The sequence below is a fragment of the Nannobrachium achirus genome (assembly GCF_963921795.1).
Source record: "Nannobrachium achirus genome assembly, chromosome: 15".
NCBI classification, from domain to species: domain Eukaryota; kingdom Metazoa; phylum Chordata; class Actinopteri; order Myctophiformes; family Myctophidae; genus Nannobrachium; species Nannobrachium achirus.
The window spans coordinates 41,770,995-41,790,928 of NC_137822.1; the positions used below are offsets into that span (position 1 = coordinate 41,770,995).

Below are 19,934 nucleotides of genomic sequence, written 5' to 3' on the forward strand. Positions count from 1 at the left end.
AGTAGCACCACCAGGACGCACGGCCTGGTGGAGACCTGTGCTCGGAAGAGCACTACTTCTAGTTGGTCATTGCCTTGGTCATGTTTTCAATGCCATGTGTTGCTCTATACCACAGGTATACCACTCTGGGTTTGTTCTAATACAATGTGTTGTACTGTGTACCACAGGCTACTGACTCTGGGTCTGTTCTAATACAATGTGTTGTTCTGTGTACCACAGGCTACTGACTCTGGGTCTGTCTCTGCTGCACTCTGATGTTGTCACCAACGCTACCATCAGGAACGTCCTCCGAGAGAAGATCTATTCCACTGCCTTCGATTATTTCAGGTAAAGAGGGGACGGAATTAGTCCATTGGAAAAAATGGCAGATATACAAGCTCACAGTGCGGCATCGAGTGCCGCGCTGTGAGCTTGTAGATCTTCTATTTTTGAAAAAACATGAAAATTCAAATTTTGAATTCTTGAATATTTTTTTACCCGATTCTATAAATGTCTTCTAAATCCTTCTTCTAAATCAGTGGTTCTCAAACGTTTTCAAGTCGAGGACCCCCAAAATGACATGTATTTGGCCGCGGACCCCCGTCTCAAAATATGTTGTTCCAGGGACCACCCAGAAGCAGAGATTTGAGTTCCAATGAAAAATATATCCACGAGTTTCCAGCTTCCCATCGTGCTTTGCACAGCAGGTGGGCGGCAGTTGCGGTGTCGCAGCTGAGTGAGATCTACAAGCTCACAACGGTCGCATCTGCGACGCAACGTGAGCTTGTATGTCTGCTGTTCTCCGGATATGTCCCACACATAATTCTATAGTAAATTCCCACGGAAACAGGTGGATATATTCAAAGATTTGCAAAAAAAATCTGTGCCACGCTGTGAGCTTGTAGATCTGCTATTTTTCAATGGAATAATTCCTGGTCTACATGGGTCCGTCCTCTCTCTCTCTCTCTCTCCCTCTCTCTCCCCCTGCAGCGCCCCTCCAAAGTTCCCCACCCAGGGCGACAAGCGCCTGCGCGAGGACATCAGCATCATGATCCGCTTCTACGCCAGCATCCTGTCGGACAAGAAGTACCTGGCGGCGTGCCAGCTGGTCCCCCCCGGTGAGCTCGGTACCACCCCGGCACCCAGCAGCCTCTCTGCCGGCATATTCGGATCGCTTATCGTGTCCAGCACCTCTCCGATATCGCTCTTAAGTAAGCTGAAACGCAGTGGGGGACAACACCCTGCGGCGCAGTATAGCATGTCTTTTTAAGCCTGTCAAATTTGATGCTGTTGTTATACTATATCCTCACACAACGTCGCTGTTTGCTGATGCATGCGTCTGACTGTCTGCTCCGCTCTTGTGTTTTCATATCATCTCTCTGGCGTCCTAGGGATGGGTCGATAATTGCTATTGTTTATGGTGATTAAAAAACACTCACGATGATCGTATCGTAGAGATTTAAATTTATTGTGAAATCGCCCTCCGTCATGCACTGGGATCAATTCACCTTTTATTTGCCGAGCTGTATTTCCAGTACCATTTATTTTAAACCCTCTAGAATTGGTAAAACCTGGAAATGACCTACTTGATACTGTCTTTTTTTTCACTCTCTACCAAATCTCTTTGCCCCAAAAAATAGCCGATCTTCAAGCTCACAACGCGTCGCGTTGTGAGCTTGTAGATCTGTTATGTTTGGCAAATGTTCCACCCCTGCAGGATAATAGATGAATGCATATTTTGATTATTGTGATAATATATTGTAAATCGTGATTTCTTTGGTCACAACAATCGTGATATGACATTTTCATATCGTCCCATCCCTAGTGGCACCTCTCGCACACCTGCTCTCACTTCACCCGTTTCATCTCTCTGGCCCGCTCTCAAAGAACTGCTCTCATTTCATCTTCACGCATCTCCTTTTCTGTCTTTCCTGTGCCTTTTCAAGATTAGACTGCATAGATGCATGTGGGGGAAGTTCAGGTGTCATAGCAATAAGCAGCAGTAAGCATGAAACACAGCAGGTACTCAAGTGGATGGCAGAGTTCATATCACTATAATGACGCTAGTGGTGAACAGCAATATTGTTGCGACCGTCAGGTCGCAGTTACTATCAAAACCTCAACCAGCTGTCCGTCAGTCTGTCAGTCAGTCAGTCAGTCAGTCTGTCAGTCTGTCACACGTCACACTTTTGCCCTGCTCATATCTCTGCAACCGTTGCCCCGATCCATGCCACATTTTGCACACACACTCCTTGCCTACTAAACCACAACCTCCACCCATCAATTCTCACATGACCCTCTTCTAGCGCCATCATGAGGCCGATTCTTGCAAAACACATTTTTGGACACTGCTCCTACAAATTTTGACCTAAAATCACTCAAATCGGTGCACACTTGGTCTACACTCATGTCTTCAACATGGATCTGTCCCATATAGCGCCACCTTCAGGCCGATTTTTTCAAACACATTTTTGGACACAGTTCCTACAGATTTTGCTCTCAAATCACGCTGCTACCTGACGGTCGCTTATCTCCCGATTAGGGAGTCTTACTGGTTATATGATAGTGATAGATAGTGCTTGGTGGGGACAGACCTTTAGAGTCTGACCCTAGACTATGAATAAATATAAATAAAATTACAATCTATGTATATGTACATATAGTGGATAAGAGGTTGATGTACTGTATATCAGGGGCTCTCAAACGTTTCAGGCTGTGACCCCACAAAATGATTATGTCAACTGGGGGCCACCAGTTTTTAACAATGACATTTAGTTTTTTTCATTAACAATGGACATTTTCTGTAGCGTACAGCGCAGTAGTCCCATGGACAAGCAGGAGTCAGTAATCCCAGAACAGAACAGCACAAGGTCTTGAGATTCTTGATTGTGGAGCTTCATGGCTACAGGCACAAAGAGGACTGTCCAAGTGGCTTTGTGTTGCTTTCGCACCTTGAGATCATGAGTCCGTGGGTGAATTATTCAATCCCTTTCTGGTAGCACGTCATAATAACTATACACTATTAAGCATTAATACATACTTAATTCAAGGTATTCATAATCAAACTCGCGATTTATTAAGCTAGTTACTTGTCGTTAGTCAAGTCTTTTTTTGTGAGCCAGTCTAAAGGTCAGGACTATGTGCCTTATAAAGCATTTATAAATTAGATAAAAGCAGTAAGATAGAAAATGCATAACTAATGCTAAATAGTGCTTAGTTGAAAAGTTTATAACTGTGTTTACTAATGCTTAGTAATGTACGAATAATGCTTTACAAATGATTAATTCTTGATGAATTAACCCAGCAAGCACGGCCAGGACCTATCAGTGACGTCTCGATTGGGGCCAGATCATGACTAGTCAGATCTGGCCTAGAATTTCACCTGATTTCAACCAACATGAAATCCTGCCCACGCAAACGGACGTCCTGGATTAATCAAAGAGGGTACGATTGAGGCCAGATAAATATCATAACTAGTCAGATATGTCCTAGAATATAACCGTATATGCTCATAGTTCAACTAACATTACAAATAATAACAATAATCCTCTCAAACAAAAAAGTCCATATGATGTCCGGGTAATGACGTCAAGATCATCCCCATATGGGCTGTTATCTGGCCTAGTTCTAAACGTCACCGGAGTCACCGGAGGACGTTATCATGACATCATCATGACATCTTTTGGCTTGCAGGGAAGTATTTACTCATGCTTAACTAATGCTTCAGTTTATAGTCATTACAAAGTGCCACCCTCTGTCATTCCAACTGTCCCATTACTGTCACTTGCTTTGCTTTCCATCGTGTCTGTCTTTATTAATGCTCTTTTTCCTGCTGTGAGGAACAGCACAAATTTGTCATTAAAATGCATGACTTACTGTATCCATCACATCGACCCGCCCCCTCCATTTGGTAAGAAAGATAAACGCACATTTAAATTGAAAAATGTGTGTTTTTTTCCTAGCCCCGTTTGGAACCTCGCCCTCTGCTGTATACTGCTGGCAGAGCATGACACTGACCAACGGTGGCCAACATTGTTGATCCTTACCTTTTTCCACACATTGTATCCAAAAACTAAAGCTATTCCCTGCTAGCCTGGCGTTGCTCATACCGCCAGGGGGTGGTGTTGTGCGGTCTGGTTTATTAACCAGGCTAATTCCCTGCCTGCTGACTGGTTGAAACAAGCATTTAAACTGTTTAAATAATCAGGTCTGGATGCAAATCTGTGTCACTTTAGATTTGAACCATTTTAACCATTATTTTTTGCTTTAACTATTAAGAAAATAGCAGATATACAAGCTCACAGCGCAGCACTCAGTGCCTCGCTGCGACCTCTCTGCTATTTTTGAAAAATTGTGAAAAGTCTTTGAATATTTTTGACCCAATTCTTAATGTCTTCTAAAACCTTCTTCTAAATCAGTGGTTCTCAAACTTTCCTGTCAAGGACCCCCAAAATTACATGTATTTGGCCGTTGCAAAAGAAAAAGAAACGCTCAGCTGTGATTGGATTTCACTCCCTCCGAAGTAGTGAGGAACCAATCAAGGCCCATTATGCAAATGTATGGCAGCTTTATCGCCAGAGGCATTTTTTTGTACCCGCCGCTTGGAAATGCTGGTTCCACACTGAGATTCCAGGCTATTATCTATGCAGTGATATTGTTTTTCCAATAAAACCATAACAGGAGCGAGGGCAGAGGTTGATTGGCCACAGACTGACTTAAAAGAGCGTTTTAAAAGCTTGTTTCAACCCGTCTGTAAAGGTTTCTTGACCGCTAAAATGTAAAACGCCAGAGAGCAGGCCTTTTACCTTTTGGATACGATGTGTGGAAAAAATGGTAAGAATAAACGTCAACAATAAATAAAATAGAGCATCGCAGTTGAAGCCCCACCCCGTCCTCACTCTGGTATCGGAAGCGTTTTCCCCATTCATTTCTTCCATAGACAGGCAGGCAGGGTACAAGACTGTGTACATCATTATTTTTAAAATTGCGGAAACTACACTCCCAGAATGCATTGCGAATGACACTTGTTTCCTGAAATATAGCCCTTAAATCACGCTCAGTTTAGTTATCCAGGCCAGCATATGGCCTGAAATGTAGTGATTGTCATCTCTGTGGACGCTCTTATCGTCATCCTTAACATAGTGCATCATATTTGTAAAAGAAAGATACTCGCTCACGGAGTTCTGCTGAAGTGCAATAATCTGCCGGGCAGACAGGGGGTAGTAGCTACTTCCACGGTAACCGCAAGATATGTGAAAGAAGAAGAAGCTAGACCAATCACAGACGCCGATTTCACGGGATGTACATGTTTAGCAGTATGGGAAATGCAGTTCTTCTCCGTGCGATCTTGATTAAAACGTGTTTTTACTAAAACTAGAGTGATTGCATACATACTCGGGGGTTCTACAGGAGCATATAGAACCATTTTACAATCACCAGCCTAGTGGTAAGTGTACATTGAATTGCTACGACTTTGTGGCTGATAATGAAAAACCCTATGGTAAAAGTAAATGGCCAGCTTGCTTCCGACACCTCACTGCGATGCTCTATATTGGCCTCCCACTCTGTCGTCAACCGATGCAGTAGGGTATCTCATCTCGGAGCTGTAGAGCGGAGGGAGAGGTTCGGATTGGAGCTAGTTTTTTCCCCCCTCCACCATCCAGATACTCACTGCTCTGTTCTCTCTTCCATGAGGAACGTCACAGAACCGTCTCATTTCTCATACACACCACCGTCCACCGCTCCACCTCAGGTAGACCCACCCCCAAGTCCTCTAAACCACAGATCCTGGAGCAGATTCGTCTCGGCCCGTCTGCCGCTGTCGCCGCTTAGCTCAAGCCCGAAAGAGAAATTACTGTGTAGACCAGGGTTCCCCAATTAGTTTTCCCCAAGGGCCGAATCATGTCTACCAAGCCGAGGGCCACAACATTGCAGGGGACGACGGTGGCGTTCCCGCTATTCCAGCGACAGTTCAGATATCGTCATTGTCGGGTGAAAATCTTTTATGTCCAAAACCGTTCGTTTTGCATTCATCATTTTAAAAATGATTTAAACTAGTGAAAACAGCCGTTCTACAAGCACACAACGCCTCGGGTTGTTGTGTGCTTGTAGATCTGCTGTTTTCGCTACTTTTGTGAGACGGCCTTGAATGATGAAGCCTGCTTTGCGAAAGAACGTACAAATTTGGAGATACGAGGTTTCCACCTGACAACGACATATACTAGTGTTGTTGCTGCTCTTATACCACCATTATTACTGGGGTTGGAGGGGGCCAGACAGTAGCCCTCCCGTGGGCCGCAAATTGGGGAACCCTGGTGTAGACGCTTGCCCCGCGGGGGACCAAACTATAGTGAAAATAGCAGATATACATTTGTCACCTTAAAGATCTGCTATTTTCACTACTACTTGAACGTTTATTTGATTTGTTTTGTTTTATTCATCAAATACTTTTAATATATGTTGGAATTGTTCTTAATTTAACATTCTTATAAATATATAATATACAATATATTTTTTTTTTAAATGTAGCAATCTAAGAAAAAGGGGATTTTAAGTCACGACCCAGACATGGGTCCCTGACTCACTGTTTAGTCAAACATGCCATAAAATAAATAATATCTGTTCCAATATCAGTGGTCCAGACAGAGCTAACTCTACCTTACTGTATATGTTGGTGGTTTTCAACCTTTTAAGATAAGATTGTGTCCACAATTCCATGATTTGATGTGTTAGGAGAGATAACAGGCAAAATAACAATTATTCTACATTCTCTAATTGTGTAGACGGGTCCATTTGGTTTAATGTTACACTCTCAATAGTTAAAGACCAATAAGGGTCCATTTGATTACCAACTCTCCGTCATTTAGCTGGAGACCACCTGGAATTCCTTTCAAGGACCACTGGTGGTCCCCATGACCACTGGTTGAGAACCACTGGACTATATGTGAAAAGCATGACCATCTCAACTCCACAGGTCAAATCATCTCATCCTCAGAATGTCCCTCACCACCAAATAATGCCATTTTGATCTGTAAATGTATGCTGTAAATGTACACAGTGTTTGTTATAATGTGAAAGGTAGAGAATGTAGACCTGGCCTGCTCGCTACGTTCCGTGATTTGGTTTTGTCACTCCGCTACTCAGTCTGGACAGCTTCCTATCTCCAAGGTGAGGCGGGACATAGAAAGCGAGTGGAATCCAAACGCGGCTTCTTATTGGTCTGTGGTGCGGGGCGGGACAAATACACCAGTGTGTATTGGCTGGCTGATGACGTAGCTACCCTAACCCTACTCTGATTCATTGGAACAACGTCCAATCAGCTACGACGTCGCCTACGTCACAACTAGGGCATTCACCAAATATTTGAATATTCGAATATCAAAGTCACTATTCGACGTTGTTCTCCGAAGTCGAATATTCGCTTAAAATCTATAGTTTATAAAGCTTGACTAGATAGGAAGTCATAAGAATGAGTTGCCCCTGGTGGATGAATTTGTTAATGCTCTATACCAGGGGTTCTCAAACCTTTTTAGGCTGTGACCCCCAAAATAAACATATTTCAACTGGGGACCCCCACCCTGACAAGCACTTGGAATTGTAGGTATTACATTTAATGTGACTCGGTTCCGCAGATAAATATTGTGAAAATAGCAGATCTACATGCTCACAAGGCCTCGCAATGATGATCCTTTCTTTACTAGAAGAAGCCAGGCGCCAACGTTCATGTCTGCATTGAAGAGTCAATTGTCCACTCTGGCTTTTGGCAAATAGCTTGTTTATTTTTGTTAATGCAAAGCGTCAAAGTTATAATTATTAGAAAAACATACAGTTGCCATTTCAGGTATGATTTCCCCTTACTACTTAAGCCCTATTTTATGCTTGTGGACGACACGTTGCATTCTGACACACTGTGAGCTATTTTCAAGAAAAGGCATAGAAATAGGTACGCCAAGGATAGTGTGGGTAATTCTAATCACATTGGAACAGGATATTGTCAGGTTAAGTGGAAAGGCTGAAGCACAAGAGATTAGAAGTGTAATAGTTTGAGGATCAAAGATAAAGATCTTTAATAGAGTCATAACTCTTGTAGGAAGCTATGAGCTGGACCCTGTACAGTACGTAATCTGATGACTTTCCTCTGGTCTGTGATTTAATATCTGTTCTGTTCTGGTGGTGGGACTGGTGAAATTGAACTGTTTACTGTATTTTGCCAACTATGAACTAAATGAAGGACTTGGACTGTTCGTCTTGACTTCTGGGTGCATTTACACAGACAGCTGAATCGAAGCTCGTTCTAAACCACATATCAAGAGAAAAACTATCAATTTGGTCTTGTGGTTAAGATGTTGGGCTTTCACGTGGGAGACCGGGGTTCGAATTCCAGGTGTTTAAGTAGTAAAAGTATAATTACATAAAAAGAGTTTGGGGTCATTTCTTTAGTCAATCTAGAAGACTTGTCGAGGTCCAATTGCAACTTGCAGACAGCTGCTCTTTTATAGTGGTTTTGAGTGAGGGTAGAGAGTTGTACTTGATGTACCTGATTCATTTCCCATGCATTCCACATTGTGGTGGCATAATGGTAGAATGAATCCATCCCCATGTTTGTGCCAAATCTGGGAGGGAAATGAGATCAGTGGATCTCCCTCCGGTGTTGTGCCCTGTGGGCGTTACTCACTATATTTATACGGGTGCGCTTGTGTTTAATTTGTTGGTGAAGGGGTGTGAATGAATGGGATGGTAACATATCACTGTCTGTTTGCAGCACACCAAGGGAAGTGAGGAGTCAGTCAGTCAGTCGGCTCATAATGTGTTGCGCTGTGAGCTTGTAGATCGGCTATAATTATGGTTCCGCTAGAGCAGTGGTTCTCAAAGTAGATTTCAGGGACTCTCTAGGTTCCTTAAATAATGGGGGTCTACATGGACCCTTACAAGTCTGTAACTTTGACAGTGTACAAATGGAACCAAATGGACTGTTACTGTCAAAGTTAAGGGGAGACCTCCAGATTTCAAAGTTTGAGAACCACTGTGCTAGAGTGATAGGGAGGCTGAAGAGGACGTTTGAAGAGACTGAGAGTTTGTGTGTGTGTGAGAGAGAGATTGTCGACTTGTGATGCTTTTGTGTGACACTGAACACAACGTTAAAATACGGAGATACAAGGTCTCTGGCTGACACCGACGTTGTGCTTCCGTCATGACTTACTGTGTGTGTGTGTGTGTGTGTGTGTGTGTGTGTGCGTGCTTGCGTGTGTGCGTGCGTGCTTATAGACAACCAGGACCCGTCGATGAACAGCCTGTCAGTGATGAACGCAGCAGACCTCAGGAACAACATGGACTCCAGCTCCCGCTCGCAGCAGAGCGGCCAGAGCGGCTGGATCAACACCTACCCTCTGTCCAGCGGTGTGTCCACCACCTCCAAGAAGTCAGGTAATCACTACCCCCTGTCCACTACCACCTCCAAGAAGTCAGGTAATCACCTATCCACTGTCCAGTGGTGTGTCCACCACCTCCAAGAAGTCAGGTAATCATCTACCCCCTGTCCAGTGGTGTGTCCACCACCTCCAAGAAGTCAGGTAATCATCTACCCCCTGTCCAGTGGTGTGTCCACCACCTCCAAGAAGTCAGGTAATCACCTACCCTATGTCCAGTGGTGTGTCCACCACCTCCAAGAAGTCAGGTAATCACCTACCCTCTGTCCAGTGGTGTGTCCACCACCTCCAAGAAGTCAGGTAATCACCTACCCTCTGTCCAGTGGTGTGTCCACCACCTCCAAGAAGTCAGGTAATCACCTACCCTATGTCCAGTGGTGTGTCCACCACCTCCAAGAAGTCAGGTAATCACTGGACCCTCACTATACTACACCACCTCCAAGAAGTCAGGTAATCACTGGACCCTCACTATACTACACCACCTCCAAGAAGTCAGGTAATCACCTACCCTCTGTCCAGTGGTGTAGAAGTCAGGTAATCACCCACCTTCTTTCCAGTGGTGTGTCCACCACCTCCAAGAAGTCAGGTAAACATTGGACGTTCACTACATGGCCGGGTCTGTGAACCTGACACACCAACAGTTTACAGTTTACAGTTTAGGCATTTAGCAGACGCTTTTAATCCAAAGCGACTTACAATAAGCAGATAACATCACAATAATAAACAAGATAATATGTCAGTACATCATCAACAATATAACAAATGCAAATGGATATCTATCTAGAAAAAACACAATATAATCAAAGTTCTGAAAAAACCTAAAGAACAAAAACAAATGCTAACTAGCTTCATGTATTCATTGATTCTTTTTCTGTAGTGCTAAGGGTTTAGGTGGAGTCTGAAAAGGTGAGTCTTCAGTCCACGGCGAAAGCTAGCGAGTGAGTCCGTTGTTCTAAGTGCGACAGGGAGTTTATTCCACAACTTGGGGGCCAGGAGGGCAAACTGTCTCGGACGAGTGGATTTTTGCCCTGGAGTTTTGAGCGAGGGTTCTGTCAGCATCCCTGTGTTGGCTGATCTAAGTGACCGGGTGGGGGTGTAGGGGTTGATCAGCTTCTGGAGGTATGGAGGAGCCATACCTTTGGCTGCTTTGAAGGTCAGCATCAGTGTTTTGTATTCAGTGCGGGCCGCAACCGGGAGCCAGTGGAGGCTGCGGAGAAGGGGAGAGACATGTGAGAACTTAGGCTGGTTGAAGACCAGTCGTGCCGCGGCATTTTGGATCAGTTGGAGAGGTTTAAGTGCACATGCCGGGAGACCAGTGAGGAGAGAGTTACAATAGTCAAGCTTTGATATGACAGATGTCTGAATGAGGAGCTGGGCTGCCTCCTGGGTGAGGAAGGGTCTGATTTTACGGATGTTATAGAGTGTGAACCTACATGACCGGGTGACTGATGCAATGTGTGCCTTGAATGATAGCTGGCTGTCCAGGACCACACCAAGGTTTCTAGCAGTAGGAACTGAAGTCACAAATGCATTATCTATGGAAATAGTGAGATCTTGCATGGGGCAAGACTTAGCTGGGAAGAAGAGTAGCTCCGTCTTGTCCGGGTTCAGCTTAAGGTGGTGGGCTGACATCCACTGTGAGATGTCGGCCAGACATGCAGCAATGCGTTCTTCCACCTGGGTGGTAGAAGGGGGGAAGGACAAAAACAGTTGAGTGTCATCAGCATAGCAGTGATAGGATAGATTGTGAGCAGAGATAACAGCACCAAGGGATTTGGTGTACAGGGAGAAAAGCAGAGGGCCAAGTACGGATCCCTGGGGGACTCCCGTTTGGAGGGTTCGGGGGGATGAAAGCAAACCTTTCCATGAGACCTGATAGGTCCGGTCCGACAGGTAGGAGGAGAACCACTTTAGTGCCGTCCCGGTGATGCCTAGGTCAGCAAGGGTGTCCAGGAGCAGCTGGTGATTCACTGTGTCGAATGCCGCTGATAGATCCAGAAGAATCAGGACTGCAGAGTGGGAGGCAGCCTGGGCAACATGGAGTGCTTCCGTGACTGCTAGGAGTGCAGTTTCTGTAGAATGGGCTGGTTTAAAACCTGACTGGTTGGGATCCAGCAGGTTGTTCTGTGAGAGATGGAGAGAAAGCTGGTTAGAGACCACACGTTCAAGGGTTTTTGAAAGAAATGAGAGGAGGGATACCGGTCTGTAGTTCTTGACGTCCGAGGGGTCAAGAGTTGGTTTTTTGAGGAGTGGTGATACTCTGGCTGCCTTGAAGGCAGCTGGGACACAGCCTGAGGTTACAGAACTGTTGATGATGGCGGTTATGAAGGGGAGTAGGTCAGGTGCGATCGTCTGGAAGAGTGGAGAAGGGATTGGATCCAGGGCACAGGTGGTAGGTCTAGAGGAAGTCACTAGTTTTATGACGTCATCTGTAGAGAGAGGGGAGAAGGAGGACAGACATGTTAAGTTGGGGATACAATTCCGTGTGTTAGACACTGTATTCTGGGGGAGATGGGAGAATGAACTACTGATATCGTCAACCTTCTTTTCAAAGTAGGCGACAAAATCATCCGCTGAGAGGGATGAAGGAGGGGGGGGAGGGGGGGGTTTGAGGAGGGTTGAGAACGTGCTAAACAGTTTCCTAGGGTTTGAGGTACATGATTGAATCTTTGTGTGGTAGAATGATGATTTTGCAGTGGAAAGTGAGAGTGAGAAACCTGACAGGAGTGTGTGAAAATGAGATAGGTCCTCTGGTTGCTTCGTCTTGTGCCACTTCCTCTCTGCCGCCCTGAGAGGTGTTCGCTCAGATCTGAGAGTTTCAGATAGCCATGGGGGAGGTGGATTTGCACGTGCTGGCCTGGTCGAGAGAGGGCAGAGACGATCAAACGCTGCGGAGACAGAGGAGAGAAAGGAAGATGTTAGAGCGTCAGAAGGGAGAGTGGGAAGGACATCCGGGTTTGGGAGGGAGGAGAGAATGGAGGAGGAGAGAGTGGAGGGATCCAGGGTTTTCAGGTTGCGTCGTGTGGTGACGGTCAACGGGTGGGTAGGCACAGATCTGAGGGAAGAGAGGGAGAGAGAGAAGGTTATGAAGCAGTGATCAGAGCATTTGACAGGGGTAACAGTGAGGTTTGAGGAAGAGCATGCTCTGGTGAACACAAGGTCCAATACATTCCCTGCCTTGTGGGTGGGAGGGGAAGGGGACAGGGACAAGTCAAATGACGTCAGTAGGGATGTAACTGGAAGACACTTTTCTGCAGTTGGTAGGTTGAAATCACCCAGTAGAATCAGGGGAGTTCCGTCCTCCGGAAATGAGCTGATCAGAGAGTCCAGTTCTTCCAGAAAATCCCCAAGGGTCCCTGGGGGGCGGTAGAGCACAATGATGGTGAGAGGTACAGGTTGTATTATATAGATAGCATGATATTCAAATGTGGACAGAGAGAGGTGAGAGAGGTTTAACGCACGGATCTTCCATTTGGGAGATGTTAAAATGCCTGTGCCGCCCCCAGTACGATCTGTGGGACGTGGCGTGTGTGTAAATGTATGTGCTGCAGAGAGTGCAGCAGGAGTAGCTGTATTATTCGGTGTTATCCAGGTTTCTGTCAGTGCAAGGAATTGCACTCTTCTAGTAGGGGTCGATGTGGCTGAGTGGGTAGAGAGGCCATTTGTGTTCGACAACTTCGACCCAGTCTACGTGTCGACGGAACAGAGCATGTGAGCGGAGCGGAATGGGTGGACATGACGTTCCTTGCTCCAGGGGGCCATTATCACGCTTGCTATTTTCTAATGTTGATCCCCCCCCCCAGCTCCGCTCACCCCCGCTTCCGTTGCCCACCTAGATTTTCTCACCAGTCGCTTTTTGTTTTTGCTTCGTGACTGAAACACTTCCTATTTTGGCACACATGCCGTCCCCATGAGCCCAGATGGACAGCTAGGCATACTATGTTGCAAAATACGCCATCCAAGTTTCCTTTTCATGTAGACATTGTCTTTTTTTAATAAGATGGACATATCAAAACCTTTGGGTTAATGATTAATCACCATGCCGTTCGAGAGGTGAGAGGTGGAACTCTTACAGCAAGTGTGGTTCCTTTTCGCCAAAACCCATCACTTGCGTTTCAATTGTGTCCTTTGATCGGCTGGTGATATACAGTAACTCAACTGACACAAGGTATTTATAAACATACTTGTGTGGTTATGGAGAAATGTGATGAAATCTTGTTCAGGGACACTGCTGCCTGCAGTGTTGAGGATTTCTTTGTGTCTGTCTGTGTCACCTGACCGTACAGTACATGCTCAAGCAGTTCTGACTCATTTTAAAACCTGCTCCAGTCCACGCTCAATTCAAAATCTCGCCACTCCACTCCCCGCTCCACTTTCACTCCGCTCCGCTCACATGCTCTGCTTTCGAACTGTCCCTGAGCAAGACACTCACCAGCGCACGTCTCAGCAGCCATCTGCTGGGTTAAGCTGCGAAAGCAAACTCCCCCTTGCAATAAACAATATGTACAGTGAAAAAGAACCATGCAGGTGTTTGATAACGGCTCTCTCTGCTCCCATGCAGGCATGTCTAAGAAGAGTAACCGAGGGACCCAGCTTCACAAATACTACATGAAGAGAAGGACCTTGTTACTGGCCTTACTGGTGAGTCAATTCCATCTTGGCTTCCCACATGAAGAACAATCAATACTCATATTATCTAATCAGAAAAGGGACAGAGACTTTTGGGGATACAGAAAAAGGTTACAAAAACGTCCATTGAACTCGATGAACAAAAAAGGTTAACAAGAAACAGGTTTACTTTAGCTGGCATAAAGGTTCTCAGACCTAGAAATATAGTGTGTTGCACTGTTGTCTATAGCAACCACACTAATTACTCATAATTGTCCACCTAAGCACAACCTGGTTTTATTTGTGTCTTACCACCGCTTTACCCCACCACACTCTTCTCATCGATGCCTCTCTCTCTCTATCTTGGTCTCTGCACTCATTATGCTCTCCCTCTCCCTCCCCCCAGGCCAGTGAGATCGAGCGTCTGACCACGTGGTACAACCCCCTGTCGGCCCACGAGCTGGACATCTCCACGGAGCATACGGTGGAGACCAGCATCGCCAACTGGAGGTCCAAGTACATCAGTCTGACGGAGAAGCAGTGGAAGGACAACGTCAACCTGGCCTGGAGCATAGCGCCCTACCTGGCCATGCAGCTCCCAGCCAGGTACAGTAGCTTTACTCTTTATGTGTGAAGCTGGCCTGGAGTATAGCTTTAATCTGTGTCTTTATGTGTGAAGCTGGCCTGGAGCATAGCTTTACTCTGTGTCTTTATGTGTGAAGCTGGCCTGGAGTATAGCTTTACTCTGTCTTTATGTGTGAACCTGGCCTGGAATATAGCTTTATTCTGTGTCTTTGTGTGTGAAGCTGGCCTGGAGCATAGCTTTACTCTGTCTTTATGTGTGAACCTGGCCTGTAGCATAGCTTTACTCTGTGTCTTTATGTGTGAACCTGGCCTGGAGCATAGCGCCCCCTACCTGGCCATGCAGCTCCCAGCCAGGTAGCTTTAATTTGTGTCTTTCTCTTAAATTACATTGTTATCCTCTCTCTGATTTAACACATTAAAGAAATAGTTCACCCCCAAAATTAAAATTATTCTATTGATTACTCACGCCATGGATACTTGAGATTCTTTAGTTTTTTGTGGCATTGAGACAAAAATGTGATTATAGTAAATTTACCCCCATTGATTCTGGAAGAGGACCCGAATGCATTTGGGTCCCCAGACTCCCCATCCAGAATAAGACCGCATTAAAAAGGATCCCTGGCTGATAAGCCGAATATACCCTCATGCATTATAATGGTCCCCTGTAACTAAAATGTAAAATTAAGAACACCTTTGATATTTTGTTTATTTTAGAAATAGTTATGTGCCCTCCACACTAGGCGCGGTTGCCGTCGGGGCTGCCGCTAGGATCAGCAGTGGCCGTACCGCGGTGAACACAAACACACTCAAGAGATGGATTGTGTTCACAAAGATGAACACAATCCATCTCTCACCGCCCGCGTACGCATGCACAAACGAGCACGCTTGTGGTGGATTTCACGGGACCGTGCCCGCTCACCTCGCCACCCCAAAGCTGAAAAAGCCGCCCGCCTCTCATTGAAAATGAATTACTAGCAGGCGGTGACCGCGTACCGTGTGGAAACCCCCTTTTACTCAAGGGTTACTGCTTTCTGTACACTTTTGATGAATTAACCCATTTAGGCCTGAACACATTATGACGCAATATTTTATGCTTTAAATATAACAAAAGCGCGGCACTCGGTGCCGCGCTGTGAGCTTGTATATCTGCTATTTTTGAAAAATCGTGAAAATTTGAATTTTGACCCTATTCTATAAGTGTCTTTTGAATCGTTCTAAGATTTTTGGAAAAAAAAACGATGTTTCTATGTCAGCAATCTGGCCAGCCATCGTCAAAGAAAAGGTCCTTTTCACTTAAATGGAGCTTCAGTTGGTCTGTTCTTGAGACACCACTATGTCAGTGGTGCTCAAACCTTTTCATGTGAAGGACCCCCAAAATGATATTTATTTGGCCACGGACCCCCATCTCAAAATATTCAGTTCCAGGGACCACCCAGAAGCAAAATTTGAGTTACAAACGTTCGCTTTGAAAATACATATATTCAAAGATTTGCACCCATTTTCACGACTTTTTCAAAAATAGCAGATCTACAAGCTCGCAGCGCGGCACTCGGTGCCGCGCTGTGAGCTTGTATATCTGCTATTTTTCACCGGTTAAAGCATTCAATAATTCTAGGCCTAAATGGGTAAACTTGTGCTGTACTGGCCTAGTCAAGAGCATGTGCTAAATGCCTAAATCATAAATTGTGTGCATGAACCAGGTTTAAGAACGAGGCCATCGTTGCAGAGGTGACCAGACTGGTGAGACTGGATCCTGGAGCAGTGAGCGACGTCCCCGAGGCCGTGAAGGTGCGCAGCTTTATGAGCTTCACTATGCTCTCTCTCCAGTACAGGGGCCATCAATGTAATCTGTCTGTACACGGACAAAATGTGTCTGTGGCAAAGACGTGTCCTTGTCCGTGGCAAATTTGAGATCACATTTTTTACACGCCATTATAATGTTCTTATTTTGATTATAAGAGCCAATTAATGAATGGCAAGTCTACAGGTTTTCTTCAGAATATGTATGTCACTGATTTACTGTGACACATTGCATGCCTCAGAGAATCAGAGAAATTACAAACCTTTATGCAAACAGAGGTGTTGTATGTGCGACATCTAGTGGCTGAATGTTGTCTATGTTTGCAGTGGTTCTCAAACCTTTTCATGTCAAGGAGCCCTGAATTAATATACATTTGAGAACCAACTGGTCTATAGCGTCTCTAAGCTTCTAAGCCAGGGGTAGGCAACCTTAGGCACGGGTGCCAACATTGGCACAGGGGAGGGTTATCACCGGCACACTGGCAGAAGTGTGAGAGAGAGGAATTTTATTTCTAAAAACAAATCTTTTTTTAAACGTAGTCAATTAAATGAAGTTAGCTAATTTAGAGCAAATTACATCGTGCGCAAAATTCTACATTCATTAAAACTCTGAACTCTGACTGGGGAGGGAGTTGGGAAGATAGGTGGATTATTGCTAATGATCGTTATAACAATGTACTGCCAATCAAAATATGTAAAAATAGTTGTCATTATTATTTTTTAAACGTGGTCAGTTAAATGAAGTTAGCTAATTTATATCAAATTAAATCTTGCACAAAATTCTACATTCATTAAAACTTTGAACTTTGACTGGGGAGGGAGTCGGGGAGGTGGATTATTGCTCTGAGTCTAGTCTAATGATCGTTATATCAATGTCCTGCCAATTAAAATATGGAAAAATATTTGTCATTAAAATGTATGTTGACATGGCACACTGACACTCAAGAAAATAATAACATGGCACTTCATTTCAAAAAGGTTGCTGACCCCTGTTCTAAGCTTTAAAAACAACAATACTCGGATGTAGGTTAGCAAATTTGGTACAATGAAAATAACATTTAGATGTTTCTTCCTCCTCCCTCCAGTTCCTGGTGACATGGCACACCATCGACGCAGACTCTCCAGAGCTGAGTCACATCCTGTGCTGGGCTCCGGCGGACCCTCCCACCGGCCTGTCTTACTTCAGCAGCATGTACCCTCCTCACCCTCTGACCGCCCAGTACGGAGTCAAAGTGCTGCGCTCCTTTCCTCCTGTAAGTTGTCGTGCTTGTGTTAGATTCATTGTAACATTCACACACTGTACGTACAATTTACAATTTAGGCATTTCGCAGACACTCTTAATCCCAAGCGACTTACAGTAAGCATCATCAATACATCAAATGCACAGCTTTAGCAATCTACAGTAAGAAGAACATGGGAAGACCAAGCACCTACTGAATAAAAAATGTTTTTGAAAGAACGGATCTATCTAAAAACATGTATGGTCTTTAAGCGTAGGCAAGTGGTACTGTACGGTAAGTGCTATGGGCTAAGGTGGAGTCTGAAGAGGTGAGTCTTCAGACCACGGCGGAAGCTAGGGACTCGGGAGTGAGTCTGCCGTTCTAAGTGCAACAGGGAGTTTATGTGTCCGTCTGTCTGTCTGTCTATCTGTCTGTCTGTCTGTCTGTCTGTCTGTCCGGCCGTCTGTGAACAGTTAATCTCCTGCACCGTTGGCCCGATGGCAGCAAAACTGCTCACACACACTCCCTGGACCACTGCCCCAAATTCATGAAGGCCTGTTATAGCTCCACCAGGATGCAGATTTTTACAAAAGTATATTTTTGGTATTACTTCTACAGATGTTGTCCCAACATCACCCAAATCGGTACAAATTATCTCTATACTCATGTCAATAAGACGGACCTGGCAGGATTTTTCACTGACTTTTGACTTCTACTACCTGGCCTGGCGGAGACCTGTACGTGCTCCGAGACGAGGAACCAAATGGACGTTTCCTTCTTTCAGCTGACGTTGTGTTTCTTTTTAGGACGCCATCCTGTTCTACATCCCTCAGATCGTCCAGGCTCTCCGCTACGATAAGGTGATTATTAAACAATCACACCATTCACTGTAATATTATTATCACTAAGTTAAATCAAGTGTTGTTGTAATCCTGGGTTGAGATGGGTTACGTGAGAGAGCACAACAAAATATACATATATTTTTAGATTCTGTCCCTAATATGCATTGTGAGCTTGCAGATCTGCCATTTCAAAAGATGTTTATATACATTATACATTTGAAGATATTCTGCATAGTGAGTACTTTCTACTGTTGGTACTTTAAGTATATTTTGATACCAATACAGATGGGGTATGTCAGAGAGTACATCCTCTGGGCGGCCCAGACCTCTCAGCTGTTGGCTCATCAGTTCATCTGGAACATGAAGACCAACATCTACCTGGACGAGGAGGGACACCACAAAGACCGTGAGAGACTCTTTGTTTTTCATTCATTCATTGAATACTTTTTTTTTTTGCAAAACAGTTTGCAAAAAAAAGGTACATAGAAACAGTTATACAATAATGCTAAAAAAGGATAACACAAAATATCCCTCTGAGGGCTTGTTTCTCTTTTGGTCCTGTGTATTCAGTTCATCAAGACACATAAAGACAATTTTATCTCTTGTATACAATACCATACAAGAGATCATCAATACTAGTAGTAATAACAGTAACAGTGGAGGGTCATTTCTTTTGGCAAGCTAGAAGACATGTCTACGTGAAGTTGCAAATGTGCTCTTTTATGGTGGTTTTTAAGGAGGGTAGGGAGTCACATTTTTTGGAGCGGTGTGTGAAACACAGCAGCTCCGCTATAGGCAGTAATGTGTGTCTGTCCTCACTAGTACAAGTCTGTCCAGTCAAGTTTGAAGAGGATCTGCGCATGCGCGATTTTACCACACACACACACACACACACACACACACACACACACACACACACACACACACATGCGCACAGCAGTTACACAACATTTCGGTACCTATCGAATTGAGTTCCCCTCCGCCCGGATGCATGGAGGCTGATGGGATTTATGTCTCTTTGAAGTGAGCCGGATCTCTGGGATCCGTTCCTTTCAAGGAGCCGTTCGGAACGGCTCCCATCGTTCATTTCAAACAGCCGCTCAAAGGACTCAATTCGTTCGCGAACGTCCCATCTCTAACATAGACTACTGTTCACCGCAGCAGAAGTGGATTGGAGGAGCAGTCACAGTTACGTGAAACACAAGTGGATTGATTGAATCTAAAACATAGACCTGGAACTGCTTAAATTCACCGCTCCACTTCGAACCAGGTTTGATTTTGATGTCTGGTGGAAGGACATTCTACATTTTGGTGGCATAATGGTAGAATGAATTCATCCCCATGTTTGTGCTGAATCCAGGGGGAATTCTTTTCATGCTTGATTCAAACGCCCATAGTACCGACAGCATTGCACGCTGAAAGAAGCAGATCTACAAGCTCACAAGCCATGCTGACAGGAGGTTAATTGTTAAAT

General features: G+C 44.8%; 2 protein-coding genes across 2 annotated transcripts in view; one reads left to right on the forward strand and one right to left on the reverse strand.

The window, feature by feature from the left end:
• pi4kaa (phosphatidylinositol 4-kinase, catalytic, alpha a) overlaps positions 1-19,934 on the forward strand; it is a 107,068-nt gene that overhangs the window by 60,726 nt on the left and 26,408 nt on the right. The window contains exons 34-42 of the mRNA XM_080743222.1: positions 220-327; positions 970-1,190; positions 9,244-9,402; positions 13,966-14,045; positions 14,419-14,618; positions 16,298-16,385; positions 17,483-17,650; positions 18,425-18,478; positions 18,746-18,866. Coding sequence (XP_080599348.1) covers positions 220-327; positions 970-1,190; positions 9,244-9,402; positions 13,966-14,045; positions 14,419-14,618; positions 16,298-16,385; positions 17,483-17,650; positions 18,425-18,478; positions 18,746-18,866 — 1,199 coding nt within the window. The remainder of the gene's footprint in view (positions 1-219; positions 328-969; positions 1,191-9,243; positions 9,403-13,965; positions 14,046-14,418; positions 14,619-16,297; positions 16,386-17,482; positions 17,651-18,424; positions 18,479-18,745; positions 18,867-19,934) is intronic.
• LOC308299087 (uncharacterized protein) lies at positions 10,932-13,166 on the reverse strand (the record flags this gene model as incomplete). Its single annotated transcript, XM_080742812.1, has 3 exons — positions 10,932-11,081; positions 11,264-12,459; positions 13,096-13,166. 3 exons carry the CDS (start codon positions 13,164-13,166, stop codon positions 11,017-11,019), a joined length of 1,332 nt encoding a protein of 443 aa, XP_080598938.1. The 3' UTR covers positions 10,932-11,016.